This window comes from Furipterus horrens, unplaced genomic scaffold (assembly GCF_987537825.1).
Source record: "Furipterus horrens unplaced genomic scaffold, mFurHor1.1.pri manual_scaffold_6, whole genome shotgun sequence".
In the NCBI taxonomy this organism is placed as follows: Eukaryota; Metazoa; Chordata; class Mammalia; order Chiroptera; family Furipteridae; genus Furipterus; species Furipterus horrens.
The window spans coordinates 26668753-26689563 of NW_028327176.1; the positions used below are offsets into that span (position 1 = coordinate 26668753).

Below are 20811 nucleotides of genomic sequence, written 5' to 3' on the forward strand. Positions count from 1 at the left end.
TAACAATTTATTTTGAGTATGCAATGGGCAGCATACCACTGTGCATTAGTAGGAAAGATGGGGTGAGGTTCTTAATGGCCAAAACACCACATAAACTCAGGAAAGGAAATTAGGGGAAATTAACAGTTTTGCTATTATTATCTCAGCAGTGGCAAAGCAAAGAAGTGTGGCTTCTCAAATCCAGAGGTTTGTTAAGAACAAGCTGCTGGACTGAATTTTTAGAGATCCAGGTGTTAGGCCTTACTCCTTCACAATCGTCCCATCTCTTCCCTGGTTTTCTACCTGTCCCACTTGAGGTCTGAACTAGATGATGGCTAATATTCCTTTAATGAACACTTCTGGTAACCCCTTCTTTGATAGATATATCAAGGTCCATCCTCTCTCTCCCCCTCCCCCCCTCCCATGCACTAAATTACAGTGTACAATATTAAATGATTCATTAATCTAGGACTAATTATTTTGTTTATACATTGACTTCTTTATGGCAGCTGGTTAACAAAACAAAAATCTTAATTCACCCTGCTAAAAAGTAGCACTGAACAGTCATCAGTTTTATCTAGCCCTAATAATCTAGCCAGATTAATGTGGCATCTTATTCAATATTGTTGCAAGAAGTTTTGGTGTAGCCATAATTCATGATGGTGAAGATCAGCTCAAATAATTTAAGCCAGCTTTTAGCTGGCTTAAAATGGCTGAGCTACACAGCAACCAAGAGTAAGAAAATATTTCATTTCTTTTTTTGTGATAACCCAGTGACAACATCTAAGCAAGACTTTGGTATACATAAATATCCTTTCATCTGGTAAGGCTTAAGCCCATGTTGTTCAGTTGAAAAAAGAACAGAAGAAAAACATAGGTTGTAATATCAAACTACTTCTATCATTTTTTACGTGAAAATCTTCTTATTTGGATATCTGAATGTTAGGACAATTACCACCTAGTGACAGCAATGAATTCAAAATAACACCAATAAAATGCTAAATAATACAACCTCTCTTCTTTCTAAAACACTCTTTTGAGTCATGTCAGTAAAGAAATTTTAAAAACCCAAAATGAAAAAGTGAGGATATACTCAAGCTTCATGAAACTGCATGATAAGGTGAATAATAGCAACAAAAATAAATCTGAGAATTGAGAAATATGCTGGAAAGGTTTTCCAAATACTATTCTTGCTTGTAGCTAGCTCCATTATACAGTTTAAATTCAGCCAAAATTTTTAAGTATTTGCTAAACAGTTCCTGCATGTGACATATGTTTCCAAGATACTTCTGACATTGATATGAGAGATTATAAAACATTTAGAAATGAAAATGTTACTTTCCAACAAAAAATACCATAACTTCCAAGCTTCTTCTGAATTCATAAGATGGAAAAACATTTGGAAAATAGTAGCTTTCCATTTTAAAAGGTTCGAATAATATATTTTAATAAAACAAAAAAAAGTGTAATTGTTGTTCAAGGCAAGGAGGAGACAAGTCTAAATAAAATAAGATCCTAAAATTAACTCTAGAATTATTACTTTTCCTTCAGAGTCTCAATCCTATTTACTCCGTAAGTAAAGTGTTTTATGCCTTCAGCTGGGAAGGATAGTTTTTACCCTACCAAGATGATAACAGTACCACACTGCAGTGCTCATCGAGCAAGAAACACATAAATATGAAGTAGCATCAACTCTTTCTACCAAGCAAAGTGTGTGCAAGACTTGGTTTGCAATGCATTAATTCAGGAACTCAGTAGAGAGGCTCCTACTATACCGAGCTGATCTAAACTTGAGCTCATGATAACACTGCACAAAGCTATGGTAGATGAAAGTGATAGGTAATGCCAACAGAACAATTCCACTGACAACACAAACTCCTCCAAGAATTCTTCCAGGCATTGTGATAGGATACATATCTCCATAGCCAACTGTAGTCATAGAGATAATCACCCACCAGCAGGCAGCAGGGATGCTGGCGAAGTCCTTGTTGGATGATTCCAGGTCCAACCCATGTTCAAGAAGCTGAGAAAGCGCACTAAAGATTGCCATGGCAACACAAATGAAGACAAGTAACATAACCATCTCTCGGTAACATCGTTTGAGAGTCAAACCAAGTGTCTGAAGACCAATGAAGTGACGGGCAAGCTTAATCACCCAAAAAATCCTCATCATTCTAAGCACCCTCAAGGTGACTCCAGCCCTCTGGAGTTGGGAGTTCTCGCCTGTAAATACTGTCATTAACACGGAGATGTAATACGGTGTGATTGCCAGCAAGTCAATGATGTTCAGGGGTCTCTTGACAAACTCACACTTGTTTTTGGAGATGATGAACCTCACGATGCACTCTGCAGTGAACCAACCTATGCAGATAGCTTCAATTATCCTGTCAAGAGAACAAAAGAAGAATAGATCATTTTATTTTTAAGCATTTTAATAGCTCTTTGAGTTTTTCAGATAGTACTACACTGACATATTAATTCAGTTACTTATTCCAGAAAACATAAAGAACGGACAGCATTACCAACATCATCAGACCCACCAGGACGCAACAGAACAACAAATAGTACAGTTCAAAGGAAAACTAAACTTGAGAACGTTCTTATTTATATACTGCATGTAAATCCATTCAATGTTTTTTTTTTGTTTTTTGCTTGTCACTAATACTTAAAATCTAGCTCTTATTTCGTGAGTTGAAATGAACTTCTACTCAGCTAACCACAATATGACATGTGTCATGCCCTGTGAGGGTAGAGATTCTCAACTGTGATGCCTGTCAGTTACGAGATAAGTCAGGGGACTCTCTCCCTGTATAGTCAACATACCCAAGTTTTCAGTGATGTTATTTCTTGGTAAATTAGAGGGAACGCAAGATCCTTTCTGAAAATGGTGCTCTGCCGCCTTTGCCTGAGGCTTGGTGTGGAGGACACGAGGCCGAGCCAGCCGTCACGGCTTTGCAGGGCTGCCGAGCCCTCAGCAGCAGAGCACCGGCACCCCCATGACTGCCACGGTGCGCAAACAAGGCTGAGGACTCTTGCACTGGAGCAAGGCAATCACTAGAATGAATTTTCCCAAAGACCCTGTTTGCTTTCCATAGCTATTCTTATGCAACATACATTTTTAAAAGGCCATACTTTAGCTAGAGCAGTGTTTGCCAACCTCTCCCCATCACTGCATGCTCTGAAACTGAGGATCATATTTGCATAACGTACGGGCGAAAGCCACCTACAGGGCGGGGGGGCGCCTCTGGCCACTCTGGCCCTTGCCCCCAATCCCAGGGCTGAGGAAATGAAATCTCAGCACACCAGTCAAGAAGCCTTGATCCAGAATAGGAGGTAATTCTGAGGTGATTTTTAATTAAATTATATTTTTAGATTCAAATTACAAGTTATAATTATTACACCATCATTCATTTTTCTCCAATAATTCTTTCCTAAACATCAGAAGTACAACAGAGAGAGAAGAAATTGGAGGAGGTGAGATGGTAAGGCCTGTGGAGCAACATTTTGAAAAGAATTCTTCAAAGTGCATGTCGCAGAACACAAGTGGCCCTGGAGGTCACTCGGGGAAATGAACACACAAAATTAACCATGTTCCTCCTAACTTACTGTAGGATTTGCAGGACTGTCAAGATTAATTGTATTTTTTATTTGAATAGGTAGTACATTCACATGGTTCAAACTGAAAAGGCAAAAACAGAGGATACAAAGAAAATTCTTGCTCTCACCCCATTCCCCAGCCACCCAGTTTCCCAGTCTTCACTCCAGCCACCAAATCTTCAGGGCACTGGTTGTCAGAGCAATAGCCACTGACCATCAAAAAACTGGAAACCCAAGTATATTACTGGCCTGTGGCTGCTATAAACAATTACCACAAACTTGGTGGCTTAAAACAATAGAAAATTGAAAATTCTTTTCCCCTAATTCTGGAGGCCAGAAGTGCAAAATCAGTATCAGTGGGCCCGAATCTGTGTTAGGAAGGCCGCACTCCCTTCAGAGGCTCCAGGAGGCACTCCTTGCCTCTTCCGGCCACAGATGGCTGTGGGCATTCCCTGGCTGACAGCCAACCACTGTAACCTCGGACTCCAGGGTCCCACTGCCGCCTCCTCTTCTGTCACGGTGTCAGGTCTCCCCCAGCATCCTTCTTACGGAGATGCACGTGACAGCATTTAGAGCCCACTGGGATAATCCAGGACAATCCCACCATCTCAAGATCCTTAATTTAACCACATCTGTACCCCCCTTTTGTCATGTATAATATCCACGGGTTCCAGGGGTTAGGACCTGATATCTTTGGGGGCAAAAGCCCACCACACGAGGTCAGCAGCTGAAATCACAGCTGCCTCCACCATTTCTCTACTGTATTATCTGCTGCTCTGCTCATGGACCCCATTACTCTGTGGTTGGCAGCCCTTCGCTGTCCCCACCACAGTATCAGGAAAAGGTGCTGCCACAACAGCCTCTATGAACCTAGAGGCTTAGAAAACTGGGAGAATAATGAAACTTGACAGGTCTAGAGAAGAAGCAGCCTTTTTTTTTTTTTCAATATACAGTTTTACCATATATATTACCATCTCTCACTTCTCCCTGGTGATGCTCATCAAATATCCCATGTCCTCCTATTCCCAGCCCCTTTGCAGCTGGGCAGGGTCATAGGACCCGGTCTGACAGATGAGCTGTTTGCCAAATGACTCTACCACTTCCAGGCAGGAGCACAGAAGAGTGAGTGCTGATTCTCTTCCCTGACGTGGCAACCTGGGAGGCTGCCTCCGAAATGGCTACAAGACGGGGGGGCCCTTATGAGCCCCAGTCCCTGAGTTTCTGTGCATAAAAGAACCTGACTCTGATTGGACCCAATAGGTGAACAACAAATAAATCTGTATTGGGTTAAGCCACTGAGATTTCTAATTGGTTGTTATCCAGGGTAATAAACTGGTAACTACAGTAAGATCCACACACAGTAGTAACAGCAGTGGTTTTCTTTGAGTGGCTATGATTAAAATGTCACCAGTTCTGCAGCTAATGTTAAGGGACAGGGGACATGAGCAAGACTGCTGAATCTGCTCCTGCTCTGAGGGAGGACCCTTGCCTGGTAAGGGGCAGAGTTGCATTGATCTCCTAAGGGTTCTCCTGGCGATAAAATGATAAAATTCACCCTGGCTGGTGTGGGTCCATGGACTGAGTGCCAGCCTGTGAACAGAAAGACCACCGGTTCGATTCCCCGTCAGGGCACATGCCTGGATTGCAGGCCAGGTCTTCAGTTGGGGGAGTGCCAGAGGTAACCAATCTCGCACATCGATGTTTCTTATCCTCTCTTTCTCCCTCCCTTCCCCTCTTGCTCTAAAAATAAATAAAATCTTTTTTGAAAAATTTCTAAGATTCTATTAAGTTAAGAAGAGTAAAAATTTTAATTGTGCCAGAAATACCAGAACATTTTCTGTTTGTTTCCACCAGCAGCCAAAATTATTCAGATTAAAAAGGAGGAAATCCAAATGGTGCAGAATAATCCCACAGTCAGAGAATTTCGAAGAGGTAAACTCCTCCATAATGAGGCCCCCTGGGCTCTTCCAGCCCAGCCCCCAAGTCAGATGCAGTTCAGCCAGACTCCCACGCTAAAGGGATGAATCAGTGAGAACCCCAGGCATCCCCCTCTCACCTAGGACTTTGCCAAGGCAGTCTCCAACAGCAAACACCACTGAACCTGCCAAGATCCCCCATGTTTCCGAATGGCACTCTTGCCAATGCCACCAACACCTGCTGGGAAACTGAGTACTGTTTTACTGAGCACGAGAGCCAACAATTGGGCACTCCCAAAGGTTACTGCCATAAAAAAATAAAATAGAAAAAAAGAACTGAAAAAGATGCTAGAAACAAAACTAGTATAAATAATCTATGGACAAGGACAACGGGGTGGGGAATGACTGAGGGAGAAGGGGTGGGCTGGGTGGAGGGGAGCAATGGGAGGGAAAAAAGGGATAACTGTAATAGAAAAACAATTTTTTTTAAAAAAGGAAGATGCTAGGGAACAACTATTTTTTGAAACCCATTCTGATTCCTTAGAGGCCCAAACATATGGAAGATCATGGATTCATGGCTGATAAAAATATTTACCACTAAATATATATATATTTACCACTTACTGAGGCCTTTCAGTTGGGCACTGTGCTAGGCACATTACAGACATCATCTCATTTAATCCTTAACAAGAATTCTAAGAAGTGTGTATTTCCTCTACTATTCTCCATTTTGCAGATTACAAAACTGAGGCTGAAACATTAAACATCTTTTCCAAGGTCACACAACTAAAAAGTTACAGTGGCACTGTAATGAAATGTGGATCTATTGGGTTTTGAAGTTCTAAGGAACCTTTGAAAATGCTAATGATTTTATGACAATGTTCACTGTTAATATTAAATGATATATGTCAAACAGCCACATTTTTCAAACTGTCAGTTCTTAACCCATTAATGGATCAAAACTGACATTTTTCAGAAATTAAATTGAAGATATCAGAGTACATCAAAATGTGCTGCAGGATCTCTCCTCCCCGTAACCACCTCCTCAGGCTGCCCTTGCTTTCTCCACTTTTCCCGCAGCAGCCAGGAACATGCAGCTCCCTCCCTTGCCTGAAGAAGCTGGGGCTCTGCCTCCTCACTGCATAGCAGTTTCTCCTCTGTCGTTCCTCTGACCTCTGTTTCAGCCAGCATAGGCACCAGATCCATATACTTTCTTAATAGATGAACAGGGACCAATGATCCCCTACAAAGAAGCAACCATGTTCGCGACTGTACATCCAAAGACCACAGCACCTGCTCTGCTAACGCAGGGGGCTAACCATTGCATATCAACCTCCATCAAAGATCAGAGTGTTTCTGTGAAAACTCACAGATAATTACTACAAATACTCGTTATTTTTTCTGCCTCTTTCTGTCATAATCAATTCTATTTTCAACCCCAAAACAAAAATTGAGTGCATTTTGGTAGAATCAGAGGTACAGGCATAACTCAAAGATATTGCAAACCTGGTCCCAGACCACCATAACAGAGCTAGCATCACAATAAAGCAAGCTTTAATCCTTTTGCTGGTGGAGGGTCTTGCCTTCAGTTTGTAAAAAAAAAAAAAAAAAAAAAAAAAAAAGCAACCCCTATGAAGCACCATCAAGCAAAGCACAATAAAATGAGGTATGCTTGTAGCATGTATCTTGCCTGGAACTCTGCTTTGCTAGTGTGACTTAGCAGAGATGAATTCTAAAATCTAAGAAAGAAATGGTTATGATGCTTTGTCAATGTGGCATTTTTTTTTTAACTTTTGAGATGGAGAATTGAGACCATTCAGCATATAAAAGAAGACAATGATATTTCAAACCAACAAGTACACAGCCCCATCAACCAGCAGCCTCCAGTCAATACCATACCCCGTTCACTTGCCTCCTCAAATATTATTTTGAAATGAATCACAGATGTGGGCATGTATTCCAGAACCCTTTCTCATCTTTCCTGCCTGGTAGGTCAACCAAGTGTTCACAAAGGGAGGCATGAAATGTCCCTGACTTCAATCTGGGTTGTGTGAAAACAGGCCGGTTCTAGCCAGTCCTGGAGTAAGGATGGGATGAACATCCCCATTACCTTGGATGTGATCCTAACTAAGCTCATAGAGCACACTGACTCATTCATCAAGCAATAAAGCTTATGAGTGTCTACTGTACACCAGGCTCTACAGAGTCACCAGGAGGCCTACAAAGATGAATTAATGATAGGACTTAACTGTACAGTAGTAGCTAAGATGTTATTACTGGGGAAGCTGGATGCAGGGTACACCGGAATTCTGTGTACTATTTTTGCAACTTCTTGTGAGTATAAAGTTATTTCAAGATAAAAACTTTAAAACAACAACAACAAAAGTTACAATTAGCTTCTAAAAGTTTACAACTTAGTGAAAGGTAAGATATCCCCTCCTCTACAACAGCCTTATCCATATAAACTCAAATATAAAATGTGGATAGTGATAAATGCTGTAATCAACATACACTGAGTTCAGAAGAAGGTTAGTTTTCCTTCATCTGGGGGATGATGTAAGGCTTCTTTGATAAAGTGGCAACTTAAGTACAGGCTGGGGCAAAAGCAGGTTTACAGTTGTTTGTATGGAAAATCACACAATAATTTATGAATAATAATATAAGAATAAACTTCTTCATGTCCTCACAACTGTAAACTTACTTTGGCCTTACCCTGTATTTTGGAAAGATCAGCACAATCAAGGTCAGGAAAGCACTAGAAAAATCTGAAGTAGTGAAAGCAATTACATTTAAAAAGTTTTTTAAAAAAGCCTATGGGAAGTAGCAGGTAATAAATATAATAAAGATGGAAAGGAAAATTGGAGCCCAAAGTTGATTGGATGTCAATAATCATGGGTGCCATTGACTGAAATAACTGCAATGAGGCTGCTGCTTTAAATATACCACGTAATATTTATAGGTAAATATATATCCAGAAAAGAAGCCAGGGTATTGTTAAGAGTGGTGATTCAAGGAGAAAAAGGGAGATTAGCAGCTTGAGGATTGTAAAGGTAGGAATCCATTTCTTTTTAACTATAAGCATCTATGATTCTTTCACTAGTATTAACTATATGATTTTTAAAAAACTTTTAAGTACATATTATTATTATTATTCAGGGCCCACAAATGGGTCATCACTATTGTATTATCCCTATCTTATAAACAAGCTCCAGGCTAACTAAGTCCACAGTGGCCTAGCTGGGATGCTGGGTCGGCAGCACGGACATTTCTGCTGCAGGAGAGACTGAAAACAGAAGGTCTGGTTAGCGGACTACTAAAATATTCCAAAACAAAAACAAAGGCCGCACACCAAGTAGTGATCATCGGGGGTGGGGGCGGGGGGCACACAGACAGAAAGAAAAGCATCAGGGTGCTCAGAGAACATGGCGCCTTGCTTGGCTGCAAAGCGAGGTGTGTGGTGGGAAGTGAAGGTGGCTGCAGGAGTTATGGCTGGTTGTGTACACTGAAGCCTCGTGGCAAAGCTGATGGGTTTTGAAAGTCAAGTTACAGCTTTAAAGGCAGAGGGAACCCATTAAAGATTTGGCTACAGGTAGCTTCCTTCATTCAATAAGCATTTCTTAAGAGGTTACTATGTGCAAGGCATATTGCCAGGCCAGCCAGTGGGGAAGAGGCCAAGTGTGCTGTGGGAACAGACATCAGGCAGGAGTTTATGGGATGATGGGGCAGCTTGCACAGTCAAGAGGCAATGACACAGGCGACAAAAATGGAAGGCCCCAACTCGTGGGAGATGATGAGAAGGAAGTGAAATGAAATGATACGGCAGAGACGCCAGAAGCCTTCAAGAAGACCCTGACGCTGGCTGTGAGAGGCACAGACAGGCAGTGGTGGCAGAGACAGGCCAGCAGAAAATGCAGTCACACGTTTTAAAAATCAGGAGGGACACCTGGGGAACGTTCCCAGCTCCTCATGGGACCTCGAAACCTACAGTCCCAACACCGGGGAAAATCAAGCCTCATTGCTTCTGACTGTGCAGACCAGTGGGGGTTAGGATGGAGGCAGAGACTGCGGGTCTCAGCAGAGTCTGCTTGTTTAAAGGGCCCCCACGGTCCTAGAACGTCCGCAGATGCATCCACTCTGGGAACGATGGCCAGGACAGCAGCTAGAGGGGCACCAGTCCAGTGTAGAGGTGAGAGAGGTGCCTGAAAAAGGGGCAAGTGCTGGGCAGGCGGCATTGTTCCCTTTAAGACTGCTCCCCCGCATACAGCACCACAACGTGGTGAAACAGGTCACCCTGTACTGACAAGTCCCTAAGGCTCCGCCCCTTACAACGTAACAGAAGCAACAGCTCTACCTGGGATGCAGAGGCAAACAAACACAGGAGCCTGTCAGAATGAGGAGACAGAGAAGTATGGCCCAAAAGGGGAAATGGATGAAGGTTCCAGTGGGAGAACTAAGCGATGAGGAGATAGCCAACTTAACAGATGAGGAGATAGACAACCTAACAGACACAGAATTCAAAACACTGGTGATAAAGATGCTCACAGGCTTGACAGACATGCTTAAGTATCTTGAGTATAGCAAATGCATAAGAGAAGTGAAGGCTATGCTAAGTGAAACAAAGGAAAATCCACACAAAACCAATGGTGAAGGGGAGGAAACCAGAGTTCAGATTAATGATTTGGAACATAAGAAAGAAAAAAACAGTTAACCAGTGCAGAATGAGGAAGCAAGAATTGAAAAAAATGAGGAAAACTTCCCAAATTTTGGGAAGGAGATGGACATACGGGTCTGGGAAGCACGGAGGGTCCCAGGCAAGCTGGCCCCAGAGCGGACCACACCATTATGCTTCATGACTGAGATGCCAAAGGTGAAAGATAAAGACAGAGTCCTGGGGGCAGCAAGAAAGAGGCAGAGAGTTGCCCACAGGGCTGTGCCTATAGGACTATCAGCTGATTTCTCAGGGGACACTTGGCAGGCAAGAAGGGACTGCCAAGATGTATTCATTGTGATGAAAAATAACCTACAACCAAGATTACTCTATCCAGAAAATCTATCATTTGGAATGGAAAGGCAGATGAAGTGCTTCCCAAACAAGGTGAAGCTAAAGGAGTTCATCATCACCAAGCCATTATTATATGAATTGTCAAAGGGACTTACTTAAGAAAAAGAAGATCAAAACTATGAACACTAAAATGACAACAAACTCACAACTATCAACAACTGAATCTAAAAAATAAAAACAAAATCCAACTAAGCAAACCAGAATAGGAACAGAATCATAGGTATGGGGATCATTTGGATGGTTATCAGCTGGGAGGGGGGAGGGGGAGAAATGGGGAAATGGTGCAGGGACTAAGAAGCATAATCGGTTGGTACGATATAGACAGGGGGATGTTAAGAATAATATAGGAAAGGGTGAAGCCAAAGAACTTATATGCACGACGCATGGACATGAACTAAGGGGGGTACTGGGCAGAAGGGAGCAAAGGGGAAAAAAATTGGAACTACTATAACAACATAATCAATAAAATATACTTTTAAAAAAAGCTGAGTTCATGATCAAGTCAGACAAGGCTCCAGATCATGCCACTCTTGCTTTGTACCATCTGCTCCAATGTAAGGTTTTCTCAGGCCTCTGGCCTTTGCACCTCTATCCTTCTTTCTTAGCTAACAGCAACCAGGCTTTCAAGCCTGAGCTTAAGCAACACCACTCTTGAGAAACCTCACCTGGGTTCCTAGCATGACAGGGTTCCTCCTGCACCACCCCAGACAGCTAGCATTCATCTCTAGCATAGCACATATCACACTGTGTCCCGGTTGTATATTTGCTGTGTCTCCCCAAACAGGGCGCAAAGTGGGCTGTGTGTGTGTGTGTGTGTGTGTGTGTGTGTGTCTTTTAAATCACTATATTGGCCTAGTTATGACAGTTAATTCAACAAATATGTTGTTTGAATAAATGAATGGTATAATACATTTTATTAGTGTGTGCAGCTGTTTTATCAGTCTTATAAAATATTTATGAGAAAATGATGTATTTGTTGTTGATTTTTTTTTAAATTAAAAATAATTCATTGCAATCCCTCATATTGCACGCTAAAATTAATGAGATGGAGTATAGTCCTAAAGCTAAAACCATAAAGATTTTAGAAGAAAACACAGGAATCATCTTCGTGATTGAGCAGTGGGCAAACTTTCTTATGCAGGACACAAAAAGCAGTCATCATGAAAGAAAATACTGATAAATTAGACTTTATCAAAATTTAAAACTTTGATACAGTGAAAATGAATAGGTTAGCCAGGGACTAGAGGCAAATAGTCACAAAACATTTATCTGACAAAGAACTGCTGTCTGGGATATATTTTTAAAATGCCTAAAACTCAATAAATAAAGACAAAAAGCCCAATTTAAAAAAATAGGATAAATATTTAGACAAACACTTCACATACAAGAAGCAATACAAATGCCCATTAACTGATGAACTGAAGAACAAAATGTGGTATGTTCATATAATGGAATGCTACAAAAAGGCATGAACTTTCCTCAAAAAGTTAAATGCAAATTACCACAAGGCCCAGAGATTCCATTCCCTAGGAATCCGCCCAGAAGAAATGAAAACACATGTTCACATAAAAACTTGTACACAAATGTTCATAGCAGCATTATTCATAAAACTCAAAAAGTGAAACAATCCAAATGTCCACCAATTGAGGAACGGATAAACAAAACATGGCATAACCACACAACAGATTACTATTCAACCAGAAAGAGGAATGAAGTACTGACACATGCTACAACATGAATGAACCTTGAAAACATTATGTTAAGCGAAAGAAGCCAGAAACAAACAGCTCCTCCATATTGTTTCACTGCATTTATTTGACCTGTTTAGTATATGCAAATCCACAGAGGAAGAAAGAGGGGAGACTGGGGGGTGACTGAATATTCATAGGTAGGAGGTTTCTTTTTGGGTTAATCAAAATGTTCTGGAACAGAGCTGACGGTTACATGATATTATGAATACACAACAGTAAAAACCACTAAATCGTACATTTTCAAATGGTGGATTTTATTATGTGAATTATATCTCTTTTTTTTTTAATGAATAAACTGGCCCGAGCTGGATAGCTCAGTTGGTTATACAGCATTGTCCCAATATACCAAGGTTGCGGGTTCAATTCCCAGTTAGGGCACATATAAGAATCAACCAATGAATGCATTAATAAGTGGAACAACACATCGATGTTTCTCTCTCTCTCTAAAATCAATAAATAAAAATAAAAGAATGAACTGATGTAAACAACACATGGATGAATTAAAAAAAAAAAATTATGCTGATCAAAAGAAGCCAGGCATAAGAGTACATCCTCTATAATTCTTGAACAGAAATCAGTGACTGAAATCAGTGGCTACCTAAGAGTCAGGCAGAGGGAAACTTCAGGATAAAAGAAATGTTCTATGTCCTGATTGGGATGGTAATCACACAGGTATATGCATGTGTCAAATGTCAATTAAACTATATATTTAAAAATGAGTACATTTCGTTTTACGTAAATTATATCTCAATAAAATAGATTTTTTTAAAAACCAAGATATTTCACACCAACCAGATTAGCAAAGGTTTTAAAGTCTGACAATATGTAGAAACGATGAGGATTGAGCAACAGACCCTTATTCACTACTGATAAAAGAAGAAATCAGCCCAGGCTGGTGTGGCTCAGTGGACTAAGTACCGGCCTGCAAATCAAAGGGTCACTGGTTAAATTCTCTGTCAGGGCACATGCCTGGGTTGTGGCCCAAATCCCCATGTGAGAGGCAACCACACATTAATGTTTCTCTCCCTCTCTTTCTTCCTTCCTTGCCCTCTCTAAAAATAAACAAATAAGATATTTTTTAAAAAAAGAAAAATCAGTACAATTACTCTGCAGGGCTATTACCAACATCTAGGACAGATGTGCATACCTTTCAGTATAGCACCTCCAGTCCTAGGAGATACTGATTCTCCTATACGTGCACTGAGACAAGAACAAAACTATTTATTGCAGCACTACAGTAATAGCAAATTTTCCACTGACAGAATGAAAAAATCAAAGCTTATTACCCTAGAGTTGAAATGAAAGGGCTATAGCAACAGATATCAACATGCAAAAATCTAAAAAAAAATAAAGTTGAGCTAAAAAGGCAAGCTGCAGATTCCAGCTTGGTTTTAATACCAAATGTTTTTAAGTATACAAAACAACCCTATATCTTCAGTGTAGATACATATGCAAGCATACATAAAAAGTACTTTTAAATGTGGGGAAATAACTTCAAGTTCAGGAAAGTGGCTATCTCTGTGGAAAAGGAAGAGATTTCAATGGAAAAGAAGCACCCAGTGGACTCACTGTATTTTTTATCTCTTATTTCTTAAGTTGGGTTGTAGGTTCACAGGTGTTCATGGTACTATAATCTATATTTCTTACAAGCCTGAAAGACTTTGAAATGGTTTGATGCATAATTGCTTCTTCTTACCTTCATAAAACATTTTTTTTTATATTTCACAGATCGATTTGTTCTGCTTTTTAGGTTTTTGGTAGCTGTAGTCAAGGAAAACAAATTTTGATTGGCATAAGGAACTCTAGTTTAATGTTTAAGTTTTGCTTTATTTTTAATAATCTCATATTTTAAAAATCTTTAGAGCATTTGTTGTAATGCCCTAAAACACCAACATTTAAATAAATTATACACATTAATTGAGAAATGGGGACAATTTATTTTAAAAGCCCAGTGTGTATTGTACTGTTATCTGGTAAAACTTTATTTTTATCTTTAGAGAGACTGAAAATTCTCTTCTTTTACTTGTTCTTAAATGACATGTGTAAAAATAACTATCAATTAAATCCAATGTGGTCTTTAATTTAGCTCTTGGAATGCGAGTCAAAAGCCACCCTGCACATCATCCACACACCCAAAGGCAAAGTTGCTGCTGCACAGAAAGCAATGAAGTTTCAGCCACGCACACAGGCTCTGGAACCAGCTCCCACCTCATTCCCAACCCTTTCACGTTCTGTAACCCACAGTAAGTACCTGACTGCTGTACTGCCTTTACCTGTTACCTGATATACTAATAACCTCGGAGTGCTTTGTCTAAGTAAGGCAACTCATGTGTTGTTGGGCATATAGTGGGGAGTACCATAATATTTATTTCACCAACTCCCATCTCATACACACAAGGAAATATGCAGATATGCAAAGGTACTCAGGAGATGACATGCAGGCTAGTCACACTGCTTAAAAGAGTTTCCTTTCAAGTGTCACAAATGAGCCCTGGCTGAGTTGGCTCAGTAGATTGAGTGCTGTCTGTGACCCAAAGGGTCGCTGGATGGATTCCCAGTCAGGGCACATGCCTGAGTTGCAGGCCAGGTCCCCAGTTAGGGGCGTGCAAGAGACAACCACACATTGATGTTTCTCTCCCTCTCTTTCTCCCTCCCTGCCCCTCTCTAAAAATAAATAAATAAAATTTAAGAAATAAAGTGTCACAAATGAAAATGTTTGTTTTTCTTTAAAACGTATTACATCATAGCATAAACCATATTCTTGGTGATCATAAGTTAACGCACATTATCAATAAATAGATAAATGGGTGGATAAAATCCTGTCACCAAGTGTTCTATGAAGTGGCATTTTATCAGAGCCAACTTAATGTTATCTCCCAGGCATTTCAGTATTGCTATCTAGGGTTTAAATGCTACCTTGGCATCCTGTCCCCTTTTTATAAAGGTAAAGTTATTCACTGTGTCACTCGGGGAGATGCTGCCCTACCTGGTGCCCTCTCCCTGACCTCTTGACAATACGAGGGGGGGACACAAAAAACCCCAGAATTTATTTATAAAATTTTGTGTGTTTATTCTTACATATTTAAACTTCACTCACTTTCAAAGCAATCCACCTGTTGAGAGGTTTTTTCCACTGCTCGAAACAAGTTTTTGAGCTTGTAGATTTTGATGCCTTTTAGTGCTTCTGCCACTTTTTTGTTTCACCTCTTCCACATCGGCAAAATGTTTCCTTTTGAGGACTTTTTTTCATCCAGGGAAACAAACCAAAAAAAAGTCACTCAGGCAAGATTGGATGAATAGAGAGTAAGGCACGGGGGTCATGCTGTTTTTGGTCAAAAACTGCTGAACATTCAGTGCAGGGTGGGCAGGTGCACTTGTAAACCACCCATCATCATGAAATGGGAAAACACATTGAGTCTTCAAAAAAAAATTCACTGAAGCCAAACACAGCCTCTCATGACAATTCTAGCTGGTACATTGATACAGATGGGTTCCTAGAACACTCACCTAGTGGGGGAAGCCTGTACTACAAGGAGCCCGCCCTCCAGAAGGTATTTCCAGGTTTTCGGGGGTGCCCCCCTACAGCAAAACCATCCTGGCAGTTCTTCCCTGACTCTAGCCTGCTTGAAGATAGTGGTCCCCAATCTTTTGGCTCATGTGGCCCCTGAAAGAATTTAGGAAAACCATATGTCATCCTTGGACATTGTTATTTTGACACATGACGACTTTTAAGTCAAAATAGCTACAAAGCATGCAAATTCTGGCATGCTGCAAATATTTAAAAAAATTAAGTTAAACTGTTATATCACTTTTTTAAAGTATCTAATGAATCCAAATACTAGTGTTTTGATACAACCCACCAACTCTCATTTTAAAAACACACTAGCAGCTCTGGCCAATGTGGCTCAGTTGGCTGGAGCGTCGGCCCATACACCAGAAGGTTGGGGGTTCGATTCTCAGTCAGGGCACATGCTTATGTTACGGGTTTGATCCTGCACCAGGGGTGTATGAGAGGCAACTGATCATGTTTCTCTCTCTCTCTCCCTCTCCCTTCTTTCCCGCTCCCTCCCTTATTCTTTAAAATCAGTGAATGTGTTTTTTTAAAATTTTGTTGATTATACTAACAAAACCTTCTTTAACCTAATTATATTGTAGTATAATTTTCTCATACAACTTATTTCCATTCTACTTCTATATGATTTTGCTCTACTGTAATATATTTTCAAGCATATGTAATATATGCTTGAAAATGTTTGAAAATTTTAAAATATCCTATCACACTTATCTGCAATATCAAAAAATATGCTTATAGCTTTAATTTTCTTAATTGTCTATTTATCTGTAATTTAATTTGCTATAATCTGTTATTTTTCATTGAGTTATTACAAAATTCAATATATAACTAATTAAACATAAGATTTTGTTTGCACTGTATCTTTAGGTTTTTGGTTTTTTTTTTTTCAGTTGGCTCATGTCTTTTCAGCAGAATATTTTACATTCAAATTAATAAACAAATATTTCTCCATTGTAGAATGACATAGATTCAGCTTCATTTCTATCCTTCTTTTTTATTGAATTTATTGGAGTGACACTGGTTAATAAAATTATATAGGTTTCAAGTGTATAATTCTATAATATATCATCTGAATATTATATTCCTATTTTTGTTTTTACAGATAAAAGGGCTGAGAATCTTTATTTATTTAAACAAGTAGAGGAAATGGAAGGACTTGTATCACAGGAATGTTATTCAGTTCTTTTACCCCCTTCCCCAAAATATCACATTTTGATTTATTATCAAAAATTCTTTTTTACACCTATATAGTATTTCTAAACAAAAGGATTGACTTGAATATAATTATGATGAAACCATCAGACAAGTTCAAATTAAGGGACATCTACAAAACAACTGGCCTAGAGTCTCAAAACCATCAATGTTAAATAATATCCTGAGTGTGATCATTGTATTGTTGAATGGGAAAATGTCCTGATTTTAAGAAGGTTACGTGCTTAAGTATTTAGGGATCAAGTGTCAAGATGTTTGCATCCAACTCCGAAATTTTTCAGCAGTGTACTAATAATTATAGATAGACAAATAGAACAAATGAATAATAATTATTGCTATGATAGATGATAGGAAAAATGGGGCAAAATCTTCATAACTGGTGAATCTGAGCGAAAGATATAAGGCTTTTCATTGTATTTTTCCTGCAACTTTTCTATGGGTTTGATACTCATAAAATTAAAAATTGAGGGAAAATTGTTTTTAATGACTTATCTGCTGTGAAATCAATTGTGTTCTTCAAATTTGTAAAAGCAAAAACTGACAGTCACCTAATTTGCAATCAGATCTGTTGTCCATAATTAGTCATTCACCTTCTCACTTCCTAGGAGGTACTGCCTGAAAAAATTATAGACTTCCAGTCTCAAGATGGTGGCATAGGCAGACATGGCTCGCCTCTTCACACACCCACATCAAAACTACCACTAAAGCCCTAACTGGTGGGGCTCAGTGGATTGAGTGCCAGCCTATGAACTGAAGGGTTGCCAGTTCGATTTCCGGTCAGGGCACATGCCTGGGTTAAGGGCCAGGTCTGCAGTTGGAGGCCTGCAAGAGGCAACTGATTGATGTAGCTCCCACATTAATGTTTCTCTCCCTCTCCTCTCTTCTCTTTAAAAATAAATAAAGTATTTTTTAAAAATTACAACTAAAATAGAGAACAACCATCACTCCAAACCAACAGAAATCGAGTTGAATGGAAGTCTGACAACTACAAAATTAAAGAAACCACATCCACCGAGACTGGTAGGAGGGGTGCAGACACGGAACCAGCTGATCCCTCACCCACCTGTGGTGGATAAAAATTTGGGAGGAATATCTCTGGAGCAAGGAGTCCCAGCCCCACACTAAGCCCCCCAGCCCAGGGTTCCAGCATCAGGAAGATATGTCCCCACAACTTCTAGCTGTAAAAACCAGCGGGGATTGATTAGGTGAAAAAAATTGCTAGAGCCCCAAGCAGTTCCTCTTAAAGAACCCACATATGGACTCACCTATTCAGACTCATTCCCTCTTAGCTCCACCACCAGAGCAGCGGTTTGAAAGGCACCAGTGGTATACAGGGAGAAAGTGAAGTGTCTGAGTGTCTGGCATCAAGGTGGGCAGAGGCCCTTTTCCCTTTTCTGAACCCGCTCCCCACAGAGCCAGCAGGAGAGTGCTATATCTAAGACTCCATCAACCTGGCTAACACTGTTTGACCTGCCTTGGAGATCCCCAGAGACTCCACTCCACCCAATTTATGGGCCCACCCAAGCTGCTTTTCCATATGAATGTCTGGTCTTGGTTCATGCACCATGACTTCCTAAATCCTCTCAAACAAGCAAGAGCTAGCATCAGTGAGCCCCAGGCCCAGCACTAGCAGCAGCCAGCCTAGATTCACAGCTTGGCTTCACCTGGGAATCTTCAAGCCCAGTACAAGCAGCAGCCATCTCAGATTGCTTTATAGCTCAGGCAGGGTGCCCCAGGTGTGGGGGCTGATCTTGGCCTGCACCTGGGAAACCCCAGGGCCAGCACATCCAGGGGACAGCTACAGACCATGTAGGAGCATAACCACCCTGTACCTGCACAGCTGATCCTCCGTGGAGGGTGGAGGTTGGTGGTCAGTGGTCACAGCCAGTCCTAGCAACTGACTGGCCTGGGTAAATTCCTCCCATAGATCTGCCAACAGAAACCAAGGTTCAACTACAAAAGGAGGATGTAATCAGCCCACACAAAGGGCACACCTTGAGTACCCCGCTCGGGTGATAGGGGAAGCTATGCCACTGGATCCTACAGGACACCTACTACATTAGGCCATGCTACCAAGGCACCGGAGTCAAAGCAGCTCAACCTAATACATAGAAACAAACACATGGAGGCTGCCAACACAAGGAGACAAAGAAAAATGGCACAAATGAAAGAACAGATCAAAACTCCAGAAAAAGAGCTAAATGAAATGGAGATAAGCAATCTGTCAGATTCAGAGTTCAAAACACTGGTTATAAGGATGCTCAAGGAGCTTAGTGAGGACCTCAACAGCATTAAAAAAGTCCAGTTAGAAACGAAGCTTACACTAATTGAAATAAAGAACAATATACAGGCAAACAACAGTAGAGTGAATAAAGCCAAGAATCAAGTCAATGATTTGGAATATAAGGAAGCAAAACACAACCAATCAGAATAACAAGAAGAAGAAAAAGAATCTTACACTATTACTTACCCAAAAAATGAGGATAGTATAAGCAGCCTCTGGGACAACTTCAAGAGGTCCAACATTCACATCACTGGGGTGCCAGAAGAAGATAAACAGCAAGAAATTGGAAATCTATTTCAAAAAAATAGTGAAAGAAAACTTCGCTAATTTGGTGAAGGAAATAGACATGCAAATCCAGGAAGCAGAGAGAGTCCCAAACAAGATGGATGCAAAGAGGCCCATGCCAAGATACATCGTAATTAAAATATCAAAAGTTAAAGGTAAAGAGAGAATCTTAAAAGCAGCAAGAAAGAAGTTAGTTTCCTACAGGGGAGTTCCCATAAGACTGTCAGCATATTTCTCAAAAGAAATGTTGCAGACTAGATGGGATTGACTAGAAATACTCAAAGTCATGAAAAGCGGGGGCCTAAAGCCAAGATTGCTCTACCCAGCAAAGCTATTATTTAGAATGGAAGGACAGATAAAGAGCTTCTCAGACAAGAAAAAAACAAAGGAGTTCATCATCACCAAAACCATTATTATGTGAAATATTAAAGGGACTTATTTAAGAAAAAGATCAAAACTATGAATAATAAAATGGCAAAAAAATACATATCAATCAACAATTGCATCTAAAAATCAAACTAAGCAAACAAGAAGAACAGAGACAGGCCCTGGTTGGTGTGGCCCAGTGGATTGAGCCCCAGCTTGTGAACTGGAGGGTCACCAGTTTGATTCCCAGTCAGGGCACATGCCTGGGTTGTGGGCCAGGTCCCCAGATAGGGGCGTGTGAGAGGCAATCACACACGGATGTTTCTCTCCCTCACTTTCTCCCTCTCTAAAATGGATGGGCAAAATCTTAAAAAACAAAAAGAAGAAGAAGAAGAACAGAGACAGAATCATGGATACACAGCGTTTTGATGGTTGCCAGAAGGGAGGGGGTTGTGGGGTGTGGTGGAATAGGTGAAGAGGTGAGGGGGTTAAGAAGTACAAATAGTTACAGAATAGACAGGGAGATGTAAAGTACAATATAGGAAATGGAGTAGCCAAAGAACTTATAGGCATGACCCTTATAGGCATGGTGGGGGGCCAAAGGGGAAAAAGTCAGGACAACTGTAATAGTATAATCAATAAAATATAATTTAAAAAAAAAACACTTAGACCAAGACTTATCCAGTCACTGCTAAATACACCAGTTGCCCTCCTACTCTGAGGCACCAGTTCTAAATCTGATAATAGTAGAAAGGGTTGGGATATTAAAATTTTATTTCAGTACA

General features: G+C 40.4%; 1 protein-coding gene across 2 annotated transcripts in view; it reads right to left on the bottom strand.

The window, feature by feature from the left end:
* Positions 1-1717: 1717 nt before the first annotated feature.
* The window catches only part of KCNG3 (potassium voltage-gated channel modifier subfamily G member 3), a 37351-nt gene continuing 18257 nt past the window's right edge, over positions 1718-20811 (bottom strand). For both annotated transcript variants that reach the window (XM_090280233.1, XM_090280232.1), the window contains exon 2: positions 1718-2363. In XM_090280233.1, the coding sequence (XP_090136359.1) occupies positions 1718-2363 (646 nt within the window). The remainder of the gene's footprint in view (positions 2364-20811) is intronic.